At 39.9% G+C, this 26,970-nt stretch overlaps 1 protein-coding gene across 2 annotated transcripts in view; it reads right to left on the bottom strand.

The window, feature by feature from the left end:
- Positions 1-18,896: 18,896 nt before the first annotated feature.
- The window catches only part of NEK7 (NIMA related kinase 7), a 205,569-nt gene continuing 197,495 nt past the window's right edge, over positions 18,897-26,970 (bottom strand). For both annotated transcript variants that reach the window (XM_089688678.1, XM_089688679.1), the window contains 2 exons: positions 25,691-25,804; positions 18,897-21,251 (listed from right to left, as the gene is read on the bottom strand). In XM_089688678.1, coding sequence (XP_089544804.1) covers positions 21,141-21,251; positions 25,691-25,804 — 225 coding nt within the window. In that variant the 3' untranslated portion in view covers positions 18,897-21,140. The remainder of the gene's footprint in view (positions 21,252-25,690; positions 25,805-26,970) is intronic.

Below are 26,970 nucleotides of genomic sequence, written 5' to 3'. Positions count from 1 at the left end.
CCTTGAAGGAGTATACTAAAGATCACAGAACTCAACAACCACACTTTGACTAAAAGGTACAAAAGGTATTCCTGGGGAAAGGAAACTCTTTCCAGGGCTGCATCCAGGATGAGGGCCAGACATACCAGTCAGTGCCAGAACTTCAGGGCTAATATGGGTCCTGAGGCATTCTCTTGATTGCTCCCACAGGACTAGATTGTCCAGATACCCCAGAATGGAATTTTCCTGGCTACAAACTGAAAATGTTGCTCCTCCACTGCAAACCACTGGTAGCACTGATAAAGAACAAAATAGAGATATGGAGGTATAAGCATCCTCTGCTCCATCTGGGGATTTCCTGGCCTCATTGGACAAAGCAACCACTTACCTTACAGATTCCATATGGAAGAAGACTTTCAGGTCCAGAATGGGCTGCAGATCTCCATTGGGCTTGGGCACCATGAACAGGTTGGAATAGTAACCATGAAACCTTTCTGGTTATGAGAGCACAACTGTCCAAAACAGCAAACACGGCTGCGTCTTTTTTGTTGGGTGCAGTAGATGTGTTCAATATCATGAAGAGTGGTGGAGACATGAAACTCCACCTTGTAGCCTCTGGCCACAGTGTTTTGGACCCATACAGAGTGTTGCATGTTTATATGGTGGCAAAGGCTAACAATCATTTTGCAAACTGCAGAGCTTGGTTAGCTGGGGAGTACAGGCTTTAGCAGCATTCAGAAGTTGTATAGTAAGGGAGGCCTTATTCTTTTTAGCAGGTCAGGCGCAGTAAACAGGCCGCCAGGGTGTCATGTAAGTTGACCGCAGCAAGTTGCTTTATGGTGTCGGTCACTACTTGCCATAATGGCTGGATTTGTGGGCATTGCCAGAAAATGTGAATCCTAGAACCATCCTCTGCGCCCCAGTGTACGCATGAACTGGGGACCTGAGGAGAGAGATGGTGAAGCATGGTAGGGACCTTACGCCACCTGGTGAGGATTTTGTAGCTAGTCTCCTGAACCCTCGTGACAATGGAGGATTTTTGGGAGAAGTACAGGATCTTCTCTCTGCTTTGCCGTGAGTTGTAGGCCTAGATAAGTTTTCCATTTGGTGAGGAAGGACGGTACAAAGTCTTCTCCTGGATGGATCAGGGATGCATAAATCTGGGAGAGGGAATGGTGTACAGGTTGTGTGACACAAGGTCTTCAGACCAGTGGGAGGTCGAGAGATGTCCGGAGAGAGAGAACACTGGTGAAGAAAGTAGTTGAAGCACACTCCAGAAGCCTAAGGGAGGGTCAGCAAGACAAGTGAGGTCTGTAGAAGTTAGGGTAGCCTCTGAGGTTAGAATGTCTGTCAGATGAGTATAACCTGAGGTTTTTAGGCAAAGAAATGGTGTATTGTGGAGACCAGGGCTGAATTCTGGGTTGCCCAGGATGGGGATCATAGGAGAGGGTTGTGGAGAGACTGATGAGTTGTAAAACGTCTCCTGTGAGACCAAGAGTGGTACCAAGGGTAGGATGTCCACAGAGCTCTTTTGGTAATAGATAGGAAATGTGCCCATAGGGGAGGGGTCTCCTCCCTTCCCTCTCCTCCTCACCTATTGGGCTTCCCCCATTCCTTGGGCCTCTTTCGAATGGGGGAAGCCCAAGGAATGGGGGAATGGTCCCTCCCTCTGGTTATATCTATTCCCTCCTATTGGGCCCTTGCACCCCGTAGGACTCTTTCCCTCCCCTTTCTCTCCTTTGTGTGGGGTTTGGGAGCTGCCCAATATCACATTCCCTTCAGGGTGTATATGTTCTGTGTGGGATAGCCCCTAATTTATGTCCAAGTGTAGGAGTAGATCTACCAGTAGACATAGATTGTGGAATAAGGATGGAACAGAGCCAGATGAGAAAGTAGTCAAAACAGTATCTTTTTTTAGGAACCCCAGGAGGAAAAAGGAAAAGAGGAAAAAGGAGGAGATATATTAAACACAGGGGGCCATATGGAACAACTGACAAATAAAGCCAACAGAATGGAAAATAATATTGTGATTCAGAGTACCAGAAAGCAAACGCGCAGACAGGTCAAATAGAAATGGCCAATACAGTTAAATCCCTAAATGTGATCAACCTCACTGAAAACGAACTCTCAAAACATCATATATCCCTTTTACAAAAAGGTCTAGGCTTTTCACCTAGCTGCCCTGGGGTTCAGTTTGAGAATTATAAAGATGTATGCCTCTTTCTTAAAAGAGTTAGCTTTAAGCTAATGTATATGAAGAGAGAGGTGCAGAATAGTGGAGACACCATCAATATTGAATATCAGGAACATCGATGAGCTTGAGTACATACAGGGTAATACCTGGCTGGATTAAAATATTTTGGATGCACCGCCCTTATCGGGATTAGTTAATAAGCCCAAGACCTTCCCAAGTATTACTAACAATTGATACCTCCAGACATTTCTGGAGGCAGTAGAAAGATATTAAGTAGATAGATTGGGATTATTTCTTACCGAACCATGATAAGTTATCGACCGGTGAATGATAAGCACTTCGGGAACTCAAAAATCTTAAAGAGGTAGTGATTATGCCCAGTGACAAGGGCGGAACTGTTGTAATTTGGAAGAAGGAATGTGTTGACGAAGTTTATAGACAATTGAATAATGAATTATGTTATGAAAGATGTACTAGTAGCCCATTTCTTGCCCTTGTCGCTGAAATTAATTAAAAATTGGAGAGAGCCTTTGAAGTGGGACTGAAAAGGAAAAAGAGAATGGGACTATCTGCATATAGAGGAATAAAATATCCCTTTTTATGTGACCCCAAAAGTCCATAAAAATCTAACCCAACCAACAGGGAGACCTATTGTCTCAGGGGTGGGTGGACCCACAGAACATTTGGGACAATATGTAGATAGAATAATAAAGCATCTAGTAGAAGCCTTACCATCATTTGTCCTGGATACGAGGCATCTCCTGAGTATATTGGCCGATTTGAAGGTACCATTAGACTGCTTACTAGCAGGAGTGGACGTTGTGACGATCGCGGCGTCAGACCCCTGACCTTCTCACCAAACTCATGACCGAAGGACTAGCCAATCTGAAACTGCGATGTCACGTGCGTAACAATGCCACGCTCAGCTGCACCCTGCACAACTTTTTTCCAGCTAATTGGACCACAATCGATGTACCTGCAGCCTGGGAACATTTGTTACTGGGTCAGGTTATTTTGCAATTAACCCTTCACACTGCTACCACCTCCTTTTTGTACAGAGAAAGCGGAAACTCAGCAATACACTAGGATGATTGGTTAATCGTCGGTATACCGCTATCTCTGCGGACAGGTTATACAGAGGGTTAAACACTCATAGTAGCGCTCTGCAGCGGCAGGGATTCGTAAGTCATATTAAAGGCCTATAGAAAAAGTTCAACACTTTCAGAAAGTAAGATTTATTACTAAAAGGTCAAAAGGGTGCAGTAGAAATATTTACAGAAAAAAGATGTAACATATATACAGTACAGGTCCATAAATATTGGGACATCGACACAATTCTAACATTTTTGGCTCTATACACCACCACAATGGATTTTAAATGAAACGAACAAGATGTGCTTTAACTGCAGACTGTCTGCTTTAATTTGAGGGTATTTACATCCAATTCAGGTGAACGGTGTAGGAATTACAACAGTTTGCATATGTGCCTCCCACTTGTTAAGGGACCAAAAGTAATGGGACAGAATAATAATCATAAATCAAACTATCACTTTTTAATACTTGATTGCAAATTCTTTGCAGTCAATTACAGCCTGAAGTCTGGAGCGCATAGACATCACCAGACGTTGGGTTTCATCCCTGGTGATGCTCTGCCAGGCCTCTACTGCAACTGTCTACAGTTCCTGCTTGTTCTTGGGGCATTTTCCCTTCAGTTTTGTCTTCAGCAAGTGAAATGCATGCTCAATCTGATTCAGGTCAGGTGATTGACTTGGCCATTGCATAACATTCCACTTCTTTCCCTTAAAAAACTCTTTGGTTGCTTTTGCAGTATGCTTTGGGTCATTGTCCATCTGCACTGTGAACCGGCGTCCAATGAGTTCTGAAGCATTTGGCTGAATATGAGCAGATAATATTGCCCGAAACACTTCAGAATTCATCCTGCTGCTTTTGTCAGCAGTCACATCATCAATAAATACAAGAGAACTAGTTCCATTGGCAGCCACCCACGCCATGACACTACCACCACCATGCTTCACTGATGAGGTGGTATGCTTAGGATCATGAGCAGTTCCTTTCCTTCTCCATACTCTTCTCTTCCCATCACTCTAGTACAAGTTGATCTTGGTCTTATCTGTCCATAGGATGTTGTTCCAGAACTGTGAAGGCTTTTTTAGATGTCGTTTGGCAAACTCTAATCTGGCCTTCCTGTTTTTGAGGCTCACCAATGGTTTACATCTTGTGGTGAACCCTCTGTATTCACTCTGGTGAAATCTTCTCGATTGTTGACTTTGACACACATACACCTACCTCCTGGAGAGTGTTCTTTATCTGGCCAACTGTTGTGAAGGGTGTTTTCTTCACCAGGGAAAGAATTATTCGGTCATCCACCACAGTTGTTTTCCGTGGTCTTCCAGGTCTTTTGGTGTTGCTGAGCTCACCGGTGCATTCCTTCTTTTTAAGAATGTTCCAAACAGTTGTTTTGGCTACGCCTAATATTTTTGCTATCAATCTGATGGGTTTGTTTTGTTTTTTCAGCCTAATGATGGCTTGCTTCACTGATAGTGACAGCTCTTTGGATCTCATCTTGAGAGTTGACAGCAACAGATTCCAAATGCAAATAGCACACTTGAAATGAACTCTGGACCTTTTATCTGCTCGTTGTAATTGGGATAATGAGGGAATAACACACACCTGGCCATGGAACAGCTGAGAAGCCAATTGTCCCATTACTTTTGGTCCCTTATCAAGTGGGAGGCACATATACAAAGTTTTGTAATTCCTACACCGTTCACCTGATTTGGATGTAAATACCCTCAAATTAAAGCTGACGGTCTGCAGTTAAAGCACATCTTGTTTGTTTCATTTCAAATCCATTGTGGTGGTGTATAGAGCCAAAAATGTTAGAATTGTGTTGATGTCCCAATATTTATGGACCTGACTATATATATATATATATATATATATATATATATATATATATATATATATATATATATATATATATATATATATATATATATAAATATACAATATATATAAAAATATACAGAGCACAACAGCACAGCAAACAGATAACAGAAAGAAGTTTAGGTAAATAAGTACTTGCCTGGGGTTAAGCAGTTTCAAGTCTGATGAGCTAAAAAGGGATTTCTGGTCTCGCACTCAGTTTCGTTGTTACAGCAAGATTCTCCTTTGCTTTCTGTCTGCTAGATGTTAAAACGCAGAAGGTCCTCACTTCTCTGTCTACACACAAAACATAACAGCCTCTTTTCTACTCAAAATCAACGGGGTGTCTCTTACAACCGAACCCAATTGCCTTATTTGGTCAAAGGATTGTTAGGCAGGGGCTCAGCATCATACACTGATTGCATTCCTGAGGGAGGGGAGAAATCGGAGGAGGGAGACTGATTTGGAATTTGAGAGAAATACCAAAATTCAGAAGTTTGGAGCAAAATGACAGACGTGGAATTATTATATATGTCCATCCCTCACCAGACAGGAATTCAAGCAATCTCAGAGTGGTTGGAACTTAAGAATCCACTGTCTGGTCCTCATAATGAATTCCTGGTAGAATTACTAGACCTGATTCTTCATAACTTCATGTTTGATGGAAACTTTTACCATCAAACTCGGGGAGTTGCAATGGGTGCAGCATGTGCACCCTCATATGCATGTCAGCACCTAGGCTGGTGGGAAAAAAAACTGTGGTATATACTAACCTCAGATATCAAGATCACGTTGTTATGTGGGTTTGCTATATGAAGGATGTCTTAGTGGCGTGGAGAGGGTCATCGGACGAATTGAAATTATTTATACATGAACTAAATTCTAATGATAAAAATATCTACTTATCATACAAAGTGAATCAATGTGAAATGGAATTCCACGATTTGAAAATAAAAAAGGTGGGAGAGAAGATTGAAACTACCACCTTCCGCAAACCCACAGTGGATAATACCCTTCTCCACGCCACTAGCCATCATCCCTGGCCACTCATTAACGGGATTCCTTATGGATGGTTTCTCAGAAGTCGGAGAACCTGTTCAAATATAGATGACTATCATGTTGAAAGCCAGGAACTGCAGGAAAGTTTCAAAAGCAAGAGGATATCCCAGGTCGGTATTGGAGGCAGGTAGAGTAAGAGCATTAAAACAAGACAGAATACAGCTACTACAAAACAACAAAGATAAAAAGAAACAAAAACACGATAATGTTGGGTTGGTTACTAGATATGGAACTCATTGGAGTCAATTAAAATCTGTTTTATACAAAGATTGGCACATCCTTATGTTGGATAAGAGAATACAGGACATAATAGGAAATAGGCCTTGGATTATAGCTAAAATGGCCCCTACCATAGGGGATACTTTGGTGTGCAGTGAATATAGAGTAGAAGTCAACCCATGTATATAAAACTACCTATAAAGGGCATGTTTCCATGTGGACATTGTTCCATATGTAGACATGTCGACAAGATTGGAGAATTTCAGGATTCCACAGGCATGAGAACATATTCCATCAACTCTTTTCTTAATTGTTCTTCATCATGGGTAATATATAGGATTGTATGCCCATGCAAAAAGATCTATATTGGTAAGACAAAAAGAGAATTTAGACATAGAATTGGGGAACATCTAGCTAGTATTACAAGTAAAGATGATGCGTCTCCATTAGCCATCCATTTTGAACAATACCATAATTCATCCCTAAAAGAAATACATTGTGCAACCATCTTTCAGCTGTCACTGTCAGAGAGGAGAGGTGATAAGGACAAGATCTTGTTACAAAAGGAAGCAAGATGGATCTTTTTATTACATACTATTGTGTCCCTTTGGACTTAACAATGATCTGTCCTTACAGCCTTTTTTTATAAAAAAAAATATAAACAAAGATTTTTTGCCGGTCGATGTTAATGTGACATTGGTGGATGTGTGGAGTCTGAAATATGGAGAAGAGACAAACAAGTACCATTAGGGTTCCCATGCAGGGAACTAGGTTTTTTTGTTTGCATCTGTTATATATTTAAGATTGGAGGATTAGCTCCTTTTAGGATTCCACATGTAGACCAACCAGGAGGGGGCACCCACTGTTTAGATTCATCCCAGCTGGCTGCTTTAAGAGGTGGAACATAGTGTGAGGATGTAGATATATAGGCATGTCAACCATCCAATCCTTAGCTACGAAAAATATAAAAAAGAAAAGTGCCACACTAAACAAACTATGTGTCAGCAGCAACTCCTACCAAAAAAATTTATATATGTGTAAAAATTAATCTGGCAAAGTGAACAAACATATCAAAGAGTATGCGCTAAAAATAAAATATATATATATATATATATACATACATATACACACACACATATACACACACACATACACATGTATATCACCATATATTGTGTCCAAAATAAATATATATATTAAAACCAAATCAAGTAATCTTCTGCGACTTCATAACACTGTGAAAAATCCACCCCCAATGAATTAAACTCACCAGAGCTATATGCTGATCAAACTATAGACCAGCAATAGCGCTTGTGCTCTGGAAGCGATGAATAAACGGTATCCAGATAATAGATGTAGTAGTACTCAATCACTTCCAGGTGAGTAATAATACACAGCATGAGGAATAGTATATCTCTACCAAGGTAAATGCTCTGCAGCCAAGGGTCTCATGGTAAATCTCTCCACTTGATATCATACCTCCATATATCCATACAGCACATTCAGGGACAAAAAAGAAAACATGATGGTGCAGTACGTTTTAAAAGCATTTATATATTTAATAAAACTCAAAGAACTCACAAACAAGGTGTCCAGACAGACACCGCCCCTTGATGACTTCGTGGTGACGAAACGCGTTGGGCGTGGCCTACTCGATGTGGACGTCAGAACGTTCTTTCCCATTGTTTTGTCGGAGGTGATCCGCGGTAAGCGGGGTTCGTCCATCACCTCTGCGTTTGTGCATTGCGATTCAAGCTGGTGTCTGTCTGGACACCTTGTTTGTGAGTTCTTTGAGTTTTATTAAATATATAAATGCTTTTAAAAACGTACTGCACCATCATGTTTTCTTTTTTGTCCCTGAATGTGCTGTATGGATATATGGAGGTATGATATCAAGTGGAGAGATTTACCATGAGACCCTTGGCTGCAGAGCATTTACCTTGGTAGAGATATACTATTCCTCATGCTGTGTATTATTACTCACCTGGAAGTGATTGAGTACTACTACATCTATTATCTGGATACCGTTTACTCATCGCTTCCAGAGCACAAGCGCTATTGCTTGTCTATAGTTTGATCAGCATATAGCTCTGGTGAGTTTATTTAATTCATTTGGTGGTGGATTTTTCACAGTGTTATGAAGTCACAGAAGATTACTTGATTTGGATATTAATATATTTATTTTGGACACTTAATATATGGTGATATACATACAGTCATGGCCGAAATTGTTGGCACCCTTGATATTTCTCCAGGAAATCATGTATTTCTCACGAAACGTATTGCATTAACACATGTTTTGCTATACACATGTTTATTCCCTTTGTGTGTATTGGGACAAAACAAAAAAAGGGAGGAAAGAAAGCAAATTCGACATAATGTCACACAAACCTCCAAAAATGGGCTGGACAAAAGTATTGGCACCCTTTCACAACTGCGGATAAATAAGAATGTTACAAGCATGTGATGCTCCTGTAAACTCACCTGGGGCAAGTAACAGGTGTGGGCAATATAGAAATCACACCTGAAAGCAGATAAAAAGGAGAGACGTTCACTTAACCTTTGCATTGTGTGTCTGTCTGTGCCACACTAAGCATGGACAACAGAAAGAGGAGACGAGAACTGTCTGAGGACCTGAGAACCAAAATTGTGGCAAAATATCAACAATCTCAAGGTTACAAGTCCATCTCCAGAGAACTAGATTTGCCTTTGTCCACAGTGCGCAACATTATCAAGAAGTTTGCAACCCATGGCACTGTAGCTAATCTCCCTGGTCGTGGACGGATGAGGAAAATTGATGAAAGATTGCAACGCAGAATAGTCCGGATGGTGGATAAGCAGCCCCAAACATGTTCCAAAGACATTCAAGCTGTCCTGCAGGCTCAGGGAGCATCAGTGTCAGCGCGAACTATCCGTCGACATTTAAATGAAATGAAACGCTATGGCAGGAGACCCAGGAGGACCCCACTGCTGACACAGAGACATAAAAAAGCAAGACTACAGTTTGCCAAAATGTACTTGAGTAAGCCAAAAGCCTTCTGGGAAAACGTCTTGTGGACAGATGAGACCAAGATAGAGCTTTTCGGTAAAGCACATCATTCTACTGTTTACCGAAAACGGAATGAGGCCTACAAAGAACAAAACACAGTACCTACGGTAAAATATGGTGGAGGTTCAATGATGTTTTGGGGTTGTTTTGCTGCCTCTGGCACTGGGTGCCTTGACTGTGTGCAAGGCATCATGAAATCTGAGGATTACCAAAGGATTTTGGGTCGCACTGTAGGGCCCAGTGTCAGAAAGCTGGGTTTGCGTCCAAGATCCTGGGTCTTCCAGCAGGACAATGACCCCAAACATACGTCAAAAAGCACTCAGAAATGGATGGCAAAGAAGCGCTGGAGAGTTCTGAAGTGGCCAGCAATGAGCCCAGATCTAAATCCCATTGAACACCTGTGGAGAGATCTTAAAATTGCTGTTGGGAAAAGGTGTCCTTCCAATAAGAGAGACCTGGAGCTGTTTGCAAAGGAAGAGTGGTCCAAAATTCCGGGTGAGAGGTGTCAGAAGCTTATTGATGGTTATAGGAAGCGACTGATTTCAGTTATGTTTTCCAAAGGGTGTGCAACCAAATATTAAGTTAAGGGTGCCAATACTTTTGTCCAGCCCATTTTTGGGGTTTTGTGTGACATTATGTCATATTTGCTTTTCTGCCTCTGTTTTATATTTGTTCCAATACATACAAAGGGAATAAACATGTGTATAGCAAAACATGTGTTAATGCAATACCTTTTTTGTGTGAAATACTTGATTTTCAGGAAAAATATCAAGGGTGCCAACAATTTCGGCCATGACTGTATGTATATATATATATTTTTTTTAGCGCATACTCTTTTTGATATGTTTAATCCTTAGCTACGCCCTGAAGAAGCCCCGGTCAGTGGGAGGGGCAAAACATGTAGGAGGAAGGGATCACGTCCTCCTTCCACGTGCAATCCCCTGGTGAGAAGCTGGAGTGCATGCTGGCTCTCCTGACCCACTAAGTGAACACTGCATACTAAGCTGCAAGCTGGGCTGTCTCATCCCTGGATACCGCTACCTGGGACTGCATGTCAATTAGTTTTACTCTACTAGCACGGATGTCCTGAGATCAACATGCTGAGACTGTTCCATTTACCTGTTGCATTGAATGATGGACTTATCCTACGGCCTATGGACTACAGTGTCAATCAGCTACCAAGGTGTAGGCTGGACCTGTCTAGTGCCGACTATGTCCTTTCTGAAGCTCTGATTAGTGATGTGAACAAAGGAAAAGGGATTCAAATTTGGCTGCGTACAGTTTGGAAGGATCTGGCTTAAGGTTTGTGCCAAGATACCCAATTGCATCAGTAGTCCATTTAAAGGAAAAGAAGGGTCTGAGGCAGTGGACTGTAACTGAGTGCAGAGACGTTTAGGGTGGAAGACTTCGCCTAAATGACCATGAAGTGGGGAAGAGTCCCATAGGTCCAGAGTGCCTGCGAAAGAGTGGGTAGGGATGTGAGCGGGTCCGTGACAAAAAAAGATCAAGTCATCAGCAAAGGCCACTACTTTATGGGTTCCCAATGGTTTGCAAAAGCCAGCAATATTGAGGTCAGCACAGACAGAGCAAAGAAAGGGTTCCAACGTGAAGATAAAAATAAGAGGGGAGAGGAGGCACCACTGCCGCATCCCATTGGAAATAGGGAAGAAGTCAGATCTGGTCTCACTGACTTCTACAGCTGCAGAAGGGGATGAGTACAGGGCAGAAATCCAGAGGAACATGGGGTCCCAAGTCCAATATTTTCCAGAGTCGCTCACATAAAGTGCCATTTAACCCTGTCAAATGCTTTTTCTGCATCCGTAGAGAGCAGAATAAGTGCGTGCTTAGAGATCCTGGCAGCATGAATTAAGTTGAGGATGTGTATTGCATTGTCCCATGGTTCCTCAAGAGGGACAAAGCCTGCCTATGTATCAACTGAGGAATATGCGGAAATAGCCTGTTGGCTAGGACTTTCACAAAACTTCAAGTCAGTGTTAAGCAATGCCATCTGTAGATAGCGGTCACATTGAGCAGGGTCCTTGTCATCCTTAGGCACCACGGAAATGTATACCGAGAGTTTCTGGAGACATAGAATTCTCCTTCACTAGTGAGTTCAGTACGGTCACCAGGTGGGGGGTGAGCAGCTCAAAAAATGTCTTATAATAAGAAGTCTTCAAACCATCAGGGCCTGGAGCCTTCTTCAGTTTAGATTGGGAGTGCCACGCCAAGCTCCTCTTCTGTAATAGGGCAATCCAGCTCCTAACAGAGAGAGGATCATTTTTTGGCATTCCAGAAGAGGTGATACAAGAGCGGATAACTGAGAGGGCCCAGGCGACATTCCAAGTAGTTGGTTGTAAATTGTACAGGCAGTGGCAAAAGGATCAGAATTCAGAGGCCAGGGTGGCTGAAGCCATTCGTTTTTGATGGGTAGATGAACATACGAGCGCAAGGACCACAAAGTGTTCTCGCCAAAAGAGTGCCAGGTTTGTTAGAAAACTCGCACATTGTACGTTGGCACCACACCAACTTCTGTTTAACTTTGTGGAAGAGAAGGGAATTCAGCTCTTCATGAGTTTTGAGGAGAACACAGAGTATAGACTGACCTTATTAGCACCCTTGAGGCGGTGTAAGCGTGTCCACCTGTAGAGTTCCTTTCCCGTTTCAAGTGTGCTCCACTCTTGATCTCCAATCTACAAAAAAAATGATCAGCGCACAAAAGGACACGATCTACAAGTAAGCCATAGCATGTATACGAATAAAGTCCATGGAATATCAATGTAAGTCCATATATATTATTTAGCACAAAGTGGCAGCCTTCCCAGTGTGAGCAAGCTCTATGAACAGGAACAAAAATGGGGATTGGGGGAAAAAAAAAACAAAACAAACAATCGCCTTCTAAGTGCAGTATAAAGTTAGGGTTTAACAAGTCGGTTAAAAACACTTGGAACTTATTGAAAGAGACACAGCCCATCAGACATTAGTGAAGTGTGTTACCGGTATCGTAGTCCAAACATCTCCTGTGCCTGAGATGCGATCACTGGGGATGGAGAGGGAGCCTTGAGCAGCTGCAGCCGGAACCGTAAGCTCTTAGTGTCAGCGTGGAACGCACTCGACAAGCTGATATGACTTCATCGGAAGAGGGCAAGACACCAGAGAAACTAGGCTACACAGCTCCTTCCAAAGGCCTAGATGGTAAACTGGTAGCACCCTATTTAAGAGGTAATAATTAGAGGACTACCTGGCGCAGCAAGTTAAATCAATTGAAGTAATTAAGAACAAATATATATAGCAAACATATACAGTGAAGGAAATAAGTATTTGATCCCCTGCTGATTTTGAATATTTGCCCACTCACAAAGAAATGATCAATCTAAAAATCGAATGGTAGGTGTATTGTAATACTGAGAGACAGAATAGCAACAAAAAATTCAAAAGAAATGCATGTCTAACAAATTATGCACTGATTTGCATGTTCATGTGGAAAATACGTATTTGATCTATCATTCAGCACGATTTCTGGCTACCAGGTGTCTTTCATACAGGTAACAAGCTGAGATTAGAAGCAGTCTCTTAAAGGGAGTGCTGCTAATCTCATTTTGTTACCTGTATAAAAGACATCTGTCCACAGGCGCAATCAAACAATCAGATTCAAAACTTTCCACCATGGCAAAGACCAAAGAGCTGTCCAAGGATGTCAGGGACAAGACTGTAGACCGTTCACACACATCCACTATCTCCTGCGCTCAAGGACTCAGACCAAAGGAAGATTATTTAACGAACAGTGTGTTCATCCAATGCTGATCAAAGGTTGTGCAGCTCTATCATGAAGCTGAGTAAGCCACAGGGGCACAGTAGGCCATAGATGACAAAAGAGGTCCCGCAGTTAACAGTTTGATAGTGTACTTTTTCCCATCAGTGCCAGTGACATTGCGTTTCCGGCGACAGGTAAATTCGGAAGTGCCACAGTTAGGGATCCCACACCTATAATTCCCTTTTTGGTCAAAGAGACCAGCCCAACCACTTGACAGTATTTATATTACACATTTTTTATGTTATAGAATGACATATCCTGGTGTTTTAGGTGTCAAGTGTGTTTTTATATATATATATATATATATATATATATATATATTACGCTACACATTTTTTATATATACACGGATTTTTTTTTTTTTAAATATATTAATTCATTTTAGTTGTACCATCAGATATATATATATATATATATATATATATATATAAATTTATACTATAGATACATTCTAGGAGCTACAGATTACACTAATTTAAAAAATTTTAAATTGTTAATCGATTTTTAACCGTGATTCTTCTGTTAGTTTTGCAATTAAGAGCTCAATCTTTCCACCATATATATTCTTACTCATTTTTTCGGTTTTTATCATTATAACTATTAGTATTTTTATGCTCCTTTATAGTACTACCACCGTTTGCCATGTTTAATATTCGTGTTTCATGTAATTTTTTGAGGGGATTATGTGTGTTTTTTTGATCAGCTCTGATAAAGAAGGGATCACCCTTCGAAACGCGTTAGTTTTGGTGTCCTATTTGGATGTAATTTGCATGTGACCTGTAACCCTGTGTGGGCTATGGTTATTTTATGCCTGTTATCACTACTCTTGTGACAATATTTAATAAAATTATTCATTGTTTACTGAGGTAATGCGCAAGGTTGGTGCACTCTTTCTTTTATCCTCTTCTACAAGATTGTAGACCTACACAGGGCTGGACTGGGCTACAAAACCATCGCCAAGCAGCTTGGTGAGAAGGTGACAACAGTTGGTGCAATCATTCACAAATGGAAGAAACACAAAACAATGGTCAGTCTCCCTAGGTCTGGTGCACCATGCAAGATCTCACCTCGTGGAGTGTCAATGATCATGAGAACAGTGAGGAATCATCCCAGAACTACACAAGGACCTTGTCAATGATCTCCAGGCAGCTGGGACCACAGTCACAAAGAAAACAATTGGTAACACACTACACCGACAATGATTGAAATCCTGCAGTGCCCGCAAGGTCCCTCTGCTCTAGAAAGCACATGTCCAGGCCCATCTAAAGTTTGCCAACGAACATCTGAATGATTTGGAGGAGGAGGAATGCTGCCTATGACCCCAAGAACACCATCCCGACTGTCAAACATGGTGGTGGAAACATTCTGCTTTGGGGGTGTTTTTCTTCTAAGGAGACAGGACAACTGCACCGCATCAAAGGGACGATGGATGGGGCAATGTACCGTCAAATCTTGGGTGAGAACCTTCTTCCCTCAGCCAAGACATTGAAAATGGGTCATGGATGGGTGTTCCAGCATGACAATGACCCAAAACACACGCCCAAGGCAACAAAGGAGTGGCTCAAGAAGCACATTAAGGTCCTGGAGTGGCCTAGCTAGTCTCCAGACCTTAATCCGATTGAAAATCTGTGGAGGGAGCTGAAAGTTCGAGTTGCAAAATGTCAGCCACCAAACCTTAATGACTTGGAAAGGGTCTGACAAGAGGAGTGGGCCTAAATCCCTCCTGAGATGTGTGCAAACCTGGTGGCCAACTACAGGAAACATCTGACCTCTGTGATTGCCAACAAGGGATTTGCCACCAAGTCATGTTTTGTAAAGGGGATCAAATACATATTTCCCTCATGAACATTCAAATCAGTGCATAATTTGTTAGATATGCATTTCTTTAGAATTTTTTGTTGCTATTCTGTCTCATTGTTATAATACACCTACCATTCGATTTTTAGACTGATCATTTCTTTGTGAGTGGGCAAACATTCAATATCAGCAGGGGATCAACTACTTATTTCCTTCACTGTATGTAAGTGAAAAAATGATATACAATATATAGTAAGAAAAAACAAATATATTTTCCTCGTTTGATCATAGAACAGTTTTTATTCTTTGTTATTTGCCAGGTAGCCATATTAACGCCAAGCATAAAAATGTAATGTTACTTTATTTTTCCACTATTCATTGCACACCAGCTAAATCCTAAAGCAGGAAAAAAAAACTTAAAAAGATGCTAAGAGGTAGGGTTAATTTTGGTGTAAGAGATTTTTGTACGTTTCTTTGCCAAAAACTTTACCCTTTTTCCTAGCAATATGGTTGGGGCGTTTACTACCTGTGGCACAGTGCAGTGTACTTCTGTTGCCAATGCCTGGTAAATGTCAGATGCCAGGAATGGTGCCAGGTACTGGGAAGATGTAAATTTAATCTGCATGTGTATTAGTTATATCATATGGACACTCACTGGTCAAAGTAGGGAGGAAAAAAAAAAAAAAAAAGGTCAGACCTGGAAGAAGCAATATGTGGCAATGGAGAGAAACTGCCCCGGAGAGGGTGGTGTAGACCCGCTTTAATAAGGGTCCACAAATGCACCTGAATGAGAACACAAAAAGCAAGAGCGAGGGCCATTGCAGGTTCTTTTGGTACTGAATCGAACATTTCAGGTCCTGGTAGATGGTGGTCAGGCTTAGGCACACATAATTCAAAGTATATTTAAGACGCAAGGCTGAGAAATAATCTGGCGTCACTTTTTTGTGTTAATGCAGTTTTATAACACAATGGCACTAATAAGGAAAATCAGAATTAGAATATAGGTAGGCAGTAGATATTTGTATCACTTGAAAATGTATTTACATAAAGGCTTCCTTTTTTTTTTTTTGCTGCCACGATGGGTCTCATGAATATAGTTATATGTAGGAAGAACATTGCCCATAGCAACCAGACTCTCTCTTTAATGTTTCCAGTAAAAACTGGAGAATAAAAAAGAAAGCTGATTGTTTGCTCCAGGCAATCAGAACTGTTCAACTAGACACTTACATAAGGCTTCATTCTTTTTAAACTAAGTCATTTAAAAATTTGCAATACATACTTATATTTTTATCATGTACCATGTACAAAAGAGGAATAATGCAAAGGTTCTGGTGGTATAACTGGTGACATAATATCACATTTATATAGTAGGTAAGTAAACAATTATTTTATTGGCATTTTTTTCAATGTCTATTGCTCATCTGCACATATTCGCCCGAAGGCTTTTTTAAATTTTATTCTAACTCATTCTTTTATACATTTCCTTTTTGATAAGTTACTAACAGCGTGTGACTATTAAGGACCACCTATGGTTCTCTGTATACATCTTATTTGTCCAAAATTAGCAATAATGCTAAAGCAAAGTCACTATACAACCATTCCAATCACTGAACGCAGTGATTTTATATATATATATATATATATATATATATATATATATATATATATATATATATATATATATCTTTGATTTATTTGTGGTTTACTACACTTCTCTTTTACATTAACTATCAGTCATATATACTCAGTGGAGCTGCAGAAAACATGAACTAAATGTAACTAAGAATCATAATACATAGCATATTATGATCAAGCAAATCCCAGAAAATGTGTAATTATAACAACATTTGCAGTCCAATAAAAGTTTGTGAAATAAATCTGTTACAGATCACTTGAAGATTTCAAATTGACAAGTGCAGAAAACAGCAGGAAAGAAATATATATGTATACATAACGACACAGGTTCAGCCGTATTTAGATGTTCGGAAGATACCACAGATCCAGTGCATGTAACATCAAAAGAGCGACATGAATAGTAATTGTTAGTGTGAAGTGAACATTTAAATTCTATCAAACAGTCTTCCTGAGGTTGACCGCAGGGAAAAGCAAGATCTTCGATTCTTTCTGTCCTCTGAAGATCTTGACTTTTTTTGATTCTGAAAACTGCTTGCAAATGAAATAACTCGGTGGTATGTTTGAAAAAAAATATATAAAATAATCCAACTTTTTTATTTAATCTGGCCTTTTCATCCCTAGAGGGAAATAGGGAGCAGAGGGACGAGGATATTGTGTCCAGCAGAACCTACAAGAGGTTTTGGATCAATAGCTGTATCAGCGGGATTCCGCTTAATGAAGGTTTCTTCAACAGAGCAGCTTTTTTGCTAATAACAGTAGGTATTATGGATGGCCGTGTGGAGCAAAACATCTGTAGGAGAGACAAAATAATTGCTTCGTTTTGCTTTAGAAAGGATTAGGAAGAATTTAAACCCACAGCAAACCGTTTTTACTTTGAGGAAGTTTAAGGACAGCTTTTCCCCATCTCCCCCCCCTTCATGTTTGTATTGAGGAAGATAAATCATTAATACCTCACCGCGGGGTGAGGAGTCGTGGTTTGTACTACACAATGAGCTGTAGCTTTGAGGTCAATGATACACAGAGCAGGGAAATGTGTACGACAAGCATGTGCGACATCTGTTTTTAGTGTACCGATGCTTCGGAGATTTTGTGTACATACATATGTATAGGCATAGTGTGCATTACAGACACACATAAGAAAAAGGACAGCAAGAGGTTTATCTCTACAATTAAACAGTTGAGAAATTTAACAGATAAAGTATATATAATATCTCGCTCAATGTGGTTAATATTATGTGGACATAGTGTATAAAGAGTGTAAACAGAGAACATATACTTTGATAAAACCCCGTTTATTCCCAAAAATAGATTATAAATCTAAAGACCTAACTAGACACTAAACATCATACTCAAATCTCAGCTGATCATAATTAAAAGACTTTGACACTATATGTCTGTATTCACCTCTGTGTTGATTTTATTTATATATATATATATATATATATATATATATATATATATATATATATATATATATATATATATGCAAGATAACATTTCCTTGAAAATTTAGCTGGAGAAACCAAAGTGAATGACTGGCCAGATATTCTTAGCTGCTGCTAATTATTCATAGGTACAGTTGTAGGCAGCTGCACTCACCTCCATGAGTGTAGGCATACACTGTTTAGAACTGTTACATATGAGCATATAAAGACGGTCTTGGGCTTGGTACAAACTAGCTGACTCCAAAGTCGTGCAATTTTCAGTGCGACTTTGATATGACTTTTACCCTCTCTGCCGCTGAAGCCTTATAAAAGTCGCAACAAAGTAGTGGAGGAACCTTTTCTGAAGTCGCAGCAACTTCAGTAGTGTCAACTGGAAAGGCTCTTAGAGATGCATAGCTTTTCACATGTCCTGCAACTTTGGGTCTCACAAATCAGGTCCCAAGTAGCAGTAGTGTGAACCAAGCCTTAAGCAATGTTGGTTTCTTAAAATAATGGATCCAGTATCCTTCACAAGTATGAAGATAAAATAACTTTGCAAAGTTAGCTGGAGTAACAAAACTGAATAATTAGCCAAATATTCTTAGTAGCTGCTAATTACACATAAAAACATGCGTAGGTAGGTTTATTGAGTTATGCATCTACTCTGTACCATTTACCATTGCACATATACCATATTGGGGATTGGAATGTCTAGTATAGTCCTAGAAAATGTATCAAATATATTTTCCTGTTTCAGTCACAAACTTGTACAACCACATGATATTTACCTAGGAAATTCATAGTTTATTTATATAATGCAAAATAGTACAGCAGGCTATGTAACACTTGCTGCATTTTACTGGATACAGGTTAGAAAATGTTTACAGTATGATTCAATTAAAAGGCCAAACATAAGACTGTACTCTGCACAGTTATAATAGCTGGATATTCATTGTACAAAGCAAGAATTGAATGCAATAACAATTTAGTTCAAATAAATATGTAAGGTGAACAGTGACATTATTACTATATGTACATACGAATATCCATCACTGCATTGTCAGTCTGGGACTCAGAAATGCTACAGACTCCCTAGAAGTGAAATGGTTAAAGGTGTTAGAGAAATTCCTTCACAAGAACATAGTAAACACAGGGGGTGGGTAAAACAAAATGGAAAAAAGTCTTAGAATACACCGTCTTAATTATACAAGGGTGTTTAATGTTAAAGTATGAAGAACTAGCAGTTTGAATTTGGAACCAAGACTGAACATATTTAAATACAGCAGTTGTAGGTTTACAATTTTCCACAGAATTTGACATGAAAGCAAAGCTGAATGGTGTGCCCCCCGCAAATATTAGCACAGAAAAGAAAATATTAATTGCACAGGAACATACGGTTTTGTTTTTCATGGAGGATGAAGGAAGACTACACTATTTTAGTCAAAGGGTACCATGATGCAAACTGCTCAGCATATGAGCAAGTTGAGGTCATAAAACGCAGAGGACAGCCAATACGCAGCACAGACCAATTAAAAAAAAAGTTATAGGAGTATTCAATAACACTGAGTACTGCAAGGTGAGATAGTACATATACAGAATATGGATTTTAAAAATAACTATAATTATAGACTGTTGAAAATGATATATTCAACAGGTGTCAGCAGCAAATTGTCTTTAACTGTTAATTCAGTGATTTAGTCAGACTATAAACACCTCTTTGGTTACCTCTGATTAAAATGGCATGTATTGTAACAATGAAAAGGGCATAGTTTTTTTTTTTATACAACATCTAGAGCAATAATGATTAAAAGGACATTTCAAAACAGTAATATAACTTTAAAAGGCACTGTGTGAAAAAGGCATATATGATTTTAACCACTTTGGGTATTCCAGCTTAAAGTCTATCAAAAATAAAATATCTGAACAAACTGCACATGGTCTTATTAAAGTACCAGTACTACAATTGCATAGCAAAATAAGTGTGTGAACCAATATGTACTAGAGCTCCCAATAATTATTAAAGAATCTATTTTACTGGCCAAACAAATGACTACATACATAATGCACTGGTAGAATATTCCAGCCAATTGTTGGTTTTGGTCCTATGAGTTATTTTATTTCAGTATAAACAGTTAACAGTTCTGAAAGTGAAATGGGTAGCCAGTACACCGAAGCAGAGGCAGGACTTGTCAGCAGGGTGATTGTCTCATGTAAGAGATGCTCAACATATACCATTTTGTTTGCACATAATTCAAAATTCATGTCACAGGAACCCGACTTTGTATAATAGTTTACTGTTATTGTGGAATACATCATAAAAAGTAATTTATTTTATAAATAAAACTAAATATATTTGAGAACAAAGGCGAAACAAAGAATTACCATGCACTATAGTTGAAAAATTTAAAAAGGCACAATGTTTTTTTTTTCCATTACCATGAAAAGCAAATAAGCAGCCTGGTAGCAATAGGACCTAAGTTAAAGGTGGTATTGACCAACCCCCAAATTAACACACCAATCCTATTTCATGTGATGTGCCAAAGACTGACTATATTTACATGAAAATGACATTGTACCTTTTCACCACTGTTTATAACCATATCCTGGCAAATATTAAATCAACAGGCACAATTTGAAGCTGATAATAATGTAGGTCTTTCCTTTTTTAAACTATAGCTAAAGAGCACAAGAGAAGTATCAGGCATTGTAAGAGTTAAAGGTGCTCACTTATAGTCTATAGTGAAAATGATGTTGATATGGCCTAAACCTGGCTGCAGAATGAGGGCAACTTCCTGCAGTGCAAATAAAAATAGGTGCCTATTTTAAAATTTCTCAAAGCTGAACATTTGAAAATAAAGTCTGCATACCATCCTAGAACTTGTTACTAAAAGGGTCGGAAATACCCCAAAGATCCTTTAAGCAACTATGAAGTTCTAAAACTTTGCCCTCCTTCACCAGTATGTGAGGCCTAAAAGTATTTTGAAAATGGAGGACGATACGTTGAAGAGTCCTGATGCGAACTGTAATCTAGCTGCTGGCGGTCAGGGCATGCATTCGCTTTGCAACCTCATACACATAGGTAACATCTGGTCTCTTCTCAGGGTCTGGATTTATACAATTGTTCACCAGCATACGTAACTTTAAGAAGAGAAACAAAGAAAGATTTGGTTAGCTGCCTATTCGCATATAATGTATAATAGTCATAATCAAACACAGAGTTATATGTTATAACAAGGTGAACGATTTGTAAATACTTGGGCAATAATGGAGCTGTTTTCCAAAACAAAGAATGCAAATCATGGTTTCTTTTCATGAAAAAATATGAATGGTTGCTATGGGCAACATCTCCACAACATTTGTACCAATGTTTGGCTAAACTTGTTTGTGCATAATGTAGCATTCAAGCATTTAAAATAAATGAAAACAGACATGATTTAGTACAGAAAAGGCAATACAGGTTTGACTTGTTTGTGTTTTAGAAATGCAATTTTCTGACAGCACATGTCATCTGATGCTTCTCTGGTCATTACTACCTTTCCTATGCAAGCTTAATCATTTATGCATCAGCAGTGAAGGAGTTAACTTAAGGTAATGCTTTTCAGGTTGGAGCTTTTAAGTAGAAACTGGAAATGCTACAAAAATGTATCTGTCGCTCTAACTGGGAGATCCTCTGTGGGGCATAGTTTTTTTTGATTCATGCCCCTGGGCTGTGACTCCGGATTCACACTTCGCTGCAGAATCGCAGCCCTGCAGGCAGGATCGGCACATCCGCTCCGCTGAGTGGTACCCTCATTATAATCCTCCAGCAGGTCGTCATGGCAACTGCCATCCTGGAGCATCCCTGTACCTTCCTAATAAGCTACCATGTGAAATGCAAATGCGGACAGTCTGAAAATTAGTCAAGGAGAATAGGCGATGAGGATGCAGATATGTGAAATATTCATGTGCACACTGGAAAAGCAAGAGAGGGGGAGAGTGAGAAGAGGGGAAAGGGAAGGAGGAGACAGTATGAGTGGCAGAACAAAAGGCTGCCCCTGACATTCATACTATTATTGTGTATTACTGTATATGGGAAGAATGGAGCAAGCACTACACGCATGGCCTCCTTACTGAGAGACCACTATCAATCATCAGGTAACATGAATGTGTCTTCAAACAGAAAACATAACCAAAAACAATTAATCTGCCAGTGTAGAGATTAGTAAAAGTATATACAGTAAGTTTTGGTAATATACGGCATAAGAATTTTATTTGATGCTTGTCTCATATTTAAAAAGGTACATATCATACTTAACAAATATAGGAAAACAATCAGAAATTAATCACAAATGTAACATGTAAACCTGACACAACAGGTTTAGAAATGATTGGTCAATGGTTCAGAAATGTTTTTTTTTTCCTCCCATAGCTTTGTCTGCACTGCACAGTAACAGGGGATGTTTATAAAATAGTTTGCGTCTTCAGTATAAGCAGAAGATACCAAGGTTGCTAAGTGGCATCACAGTGTTGTACCAAGGCTCTAGGGTAAATTCCCACTATGTCTGCATGGGATTTACATGTCTGTGTGGGTTTCCTTCTAAAGTTCAAACATTCTGATAGCTCAACTTGTTTCTAACTAAAACAGCTCCTAATATGTGAGAAACTGTATGTCTGTGGCAGACAAATTAATTTGAGTGTGAGATCCTCCAGGTGTGGGCAAATGTAAAGGGCTCTATTGACTCACCCAGCTCTATATATGTCCAAACAACATATAGATAGGGAAATGAGTGAATGAATGCAAGAACGCTTCCTTTTTTTTCCCCCATCAACGTAACATCTTTTTAATCACTTAAATTGTGCCTTATGTAATACACACTCCATACTAATTCGCTGAACTGCAAACCTTTCATTCATCTGCCTGTCCTCCATTCATAGATCAGGTATCATTCTTGAAAGCTAGAGTACAGCTTCAATGAATGGAGAAAGGCAGAAAGGACAAGCATAGTCAGCACTCTTGATGATTGAACATGACAGGTCCTCCAGCTGTATTAATCTTGTGGCACCAGAAGATTACAAGGGTGGGGGGCAGGGATTAGAGGACAGAAGATTGCAATTTAGAGCTGATTCATACATGTGCGGTGCAGATTGAAGCTCAGGTTTCACAGCTAATTGATACAGTAGTTGTTCAGCAGTTTGTCAGGTTTACATCAGGTTCAGGACAGGATTAAAGTGTTGCTAAACCCACAACAGTAAAATCAGTCTGTACATACACTAAAGCATGCTTCTTATACTCACTGTAGAACCTAAGGGGTTAATTCTCTGCATTGTGTAAAAAGGCTGTTTGATCCTGACTTCATTGATCTTCCCCTTCTTCCAGTGCCCCCGTCTTATCTCCTGATAGGACATATTGTGTGGAGTCACTCTGCACATGCTCAGTTTAGTGTGTATTGCTAGAGTTTTTTTTTTTTCTTGGGAGTGTGAATGTGATCAGCACAGGGCCAATCAGCACGGTCCAGACAGAAGTCACGGGTTCTGCATCCTGCTAGAGGAAAATGAAAACTCCTCCTACAAGCTTTAACATGTGCTCTGCTGGACACTTATAGAAATCCTATTATTTTAGTAAATATAAACTGCTAAATACCTGTTCTCATCAGCAGTTAGAGCAGTCTTGTGACTTCTATGTTCTGTGTACTGTGGGAGACCAGATATAGTGAATGCAGGATCCTGGGTTTAGTAACACTAAGTCAGGATTTTATCCTGTTCACACATGTGCGGTTTAGAAACGGTTCCCACAAAAGTCAATAGCCTGTAATCTGCACCTGAACCAAACCGCACTGCTCAGAAATGCACAGGACTCTTTTTCAAACCACAATGAAACCGCACCACCAGTGCACCATACATATGTGAGCAGGCACCATAGGAAGCAATGTTATTTCACTTGTCATGTGGATTGGATGTGGTTCAAACCACATCCAATCCACATATATGTAAACCAGCACTAAATCTGCAGCCAGCAGCACAAGGAACACATCTCATTGACTGTAAGTAATGTCCATTGTCCTGATTTCTTTAAAAAACACTTGACTAAATTTAGGCTTTGTCATTTAAAAAAAAAATTAAACATCATACACCCTCAGCAACCTGCACCTCCATAGGTGATGAGCGGTCAGTGTCCATGCAGCCAATGTAGCGGTCCAGAATCTGAAATCCCTACTCTTCTCCCTATTTTTTCTGCAGGCCTTCCGTGACAGATCAGAGAGGTGCTAATTGGTTAGCGCCAGCACAAAAAAATTGCTCTGATCTGTCCTGGGACTACTGCAGAAAGAAGAGCATGGATTTCACTTAAGGCTCATCACCCACAGAGGTACAACGGGGACCTGAGATTGGGGGGGGATGTTATGTAGAGGGTGCATGGCATTCGTTCCCCTTTTCATTTTCTTCTGAAAAGGTGAATTAACCCTTTAATCCAGTATTTATACATACTGGATAATTATAATGTAAGGGACATTATGGTTAAAAAAACCCAAAAAAAACCCTAAACATTCAGCAAATGCAACAGTTATGTAATGAAAATGATGTAAAGGAAAAAAGCAAGGGCTTTATTAAAAAGAATGAAATCAGGTATGGTAAAATGCACTAATGTTAGTAAATCACGCCCAGACTTTTGTCACCTCCCTTTATGCTGTAGCAGATCAGGCCCGAAGAGTATAAAAGAAAGATCTTTAAATATTTTGAAGGGTTTAAAAGTTAAGCTAAAATGACAGCATTGTGGGAGCTGCCACTGCTGACTTGTTTTTAAAGATGCATGTTCGCTGGCTGTCATTCTAATACAGGCTTCACCACCTTGTGTCATGTGGGGAAAAAAAAATGCAAATTCCACATTCAGCAGAAGCAAGTCATATTGTTATATTTATTTCATGGACTGCATGGTCTTCCAGGTCATTATATAGTGACAACAGTGTCAGGATAACAGACCTGGAGCCTGTACACTTAAAAACAAGTCAGCAATATTAATACACATGATTCTATTCTCAAAAGGATCACCATAAGCTAGAGCGCAAAAGTGTACTGTTAATGGGGTTGTAAACCTCAGACATGAAATATGAACAAAGAATATCCCTCTATATTGTGTATTTGCCCCTGTCCAGAGCACTGTCATTTCTGTCTGCTGCCTTGTTCCTCTGCTATCAGCATGAATCACATCTGACAAGTTTTCCTGAAACCCAGAGAAAAAGCTCCAGCAGATTGACAGCCTCAGCTCTGGTCCTGTGTGATGTGTGAACGGTGGTGTGTCCCTTGCCTCCAATCCTTACTGAGCTCCACAGAGTTTCACTTGAGCTCCCGAACTCTTGCTTTCTGTAATTTCAGACAAGCTGTTACATTTCTGGACTTCAAACAGATGTAGAGAAGAAAAGACTGCAGATATACAGGTACAACTTATGTAGAAAAATGTGCTTAATCTCTGTGTATCGCCTGTCCAATGATTGAAAATTTCACTGGAAGGTGAACAATTAAGGTTAAAGATCTAATTTACCTCTGGAATGTAATCAGATTGGTCTCTGTGATAAATGGCCCTATAGCGAGCATAAACCTCTTACCTCCTCAGAATAGTGATCAGATGGCAAAGGGGGATAGTCACACTGTTCTATCTTCTTACACAAAGAGTACAGGTTCATCTTGTCTCCATAAAATGGGCTTTGTAGTGCTGCCATCTGGGATTAAAAACATTCTGATTCAGGTAAACTGGTAAATGAAAAAACTTTCATGTCTTAGCAAGTCAGCTAATATAATTCTGCAGTATAGGTAATGGCAAAACAAAAAAAAAACAAAAAAAAAAAAAACAAAAACAGTGAAATAATGGCACAGAAAATTTGTTACAATAAAACCTTTAGCCAAATGCTTTCTTTAGTGCTACTGCTCCAAGCTGTTGCCCCGATTAAAAAAAAGCCACCTAGGCTGGGTACACACGGGCTGAACATTGTCTGAAAACAGTTGGTTCTGCAGGAACCAGCCAACTTTTGGCCAGTGTGAACAGCTACACACCTGTCTGACAAAAGCTGGTCCCACAACCAGGCATGCTGGAAAACCAACATCTGATCAGAGCTGACAGCCAATGGCTGCCAGCGCTGATCAGTGTGTTCTGGTGGGGGGCAGTCCCCATGTCAGAATGCAGAAGCTCAGCGGGGGAGATCACCACACTATCATCTGTAATATATATAGTACGGTGATCTAAGTTTTTTGATTTTTTTCCATTGAACCTTTTGGGTTGAACATAAAAAAACAAAAAACCTATAGTGTTTACCAGCATTAGATCACTAACATGCCATCCGGACTTTCCCATCAGCTCATTTTAATTCTTCTGTGGGGCCTCTGTGTGACGCAGTGGCACTGACAGATCACATCTGCCTGAGTAGCCTATCAGTGCCTCACACAAAGAAGGGGAAATTAATCCAATTGTCTGGGCACATCTGGAGGGATATGCATCAAGTGACAGGTATTTCCATCCTCTGACATTTTTTGTAAGGGGGTAGCAGCAGAGAGTAGTGGACTTAAGTCAACATGTGGTCAACTTTAATGTGGAACACCAAGCAAAACATTTCTTTCTTCCAACAAAGTTGAGCATTACAGTAGTTCTAAAACCAAACTTTTTTTTTTTTTTACCTTAGTGCATTCTTACACAAGTCCTCTGTGAATCCAGTGCTGTGCCCGGCTGCAGCTCTCCCTTCTTTCCTGCTCACAGGCTTCACTAAGAGCAGTGGAAGCCAATGTCTCCTGCTGCTGTCAGCCAAATCCCGTGACAGCCTGGCTTTGGAGTGTGCCCCCATAGCATACGGGTTGTTATGGAGGCACACACAGTAAAGGAGGAGCGGAAAGCACT

This window comes from Staurois parvus, unplaced genomic scaffold, assembly GCF_062004578.1.
Source record: "Staurois parvus isolate SC_StPar_1 unplaced genomic scaffold, SC_StPar_1.0 ptg000450l, whole genome shotgun sequence".
NCBI classification, from domain to species: domain Eukaryota; kingdom Metazoa; phylum Chordata; class Amphibia; order Anura; family Ranidae; genus Staurois; species Staurois parvus.
The sequence above is the reverse complement of the archived record's forward strand: the minus strand, read 5'-3'. Positions and strand labels throughout refer to the sequence as shown.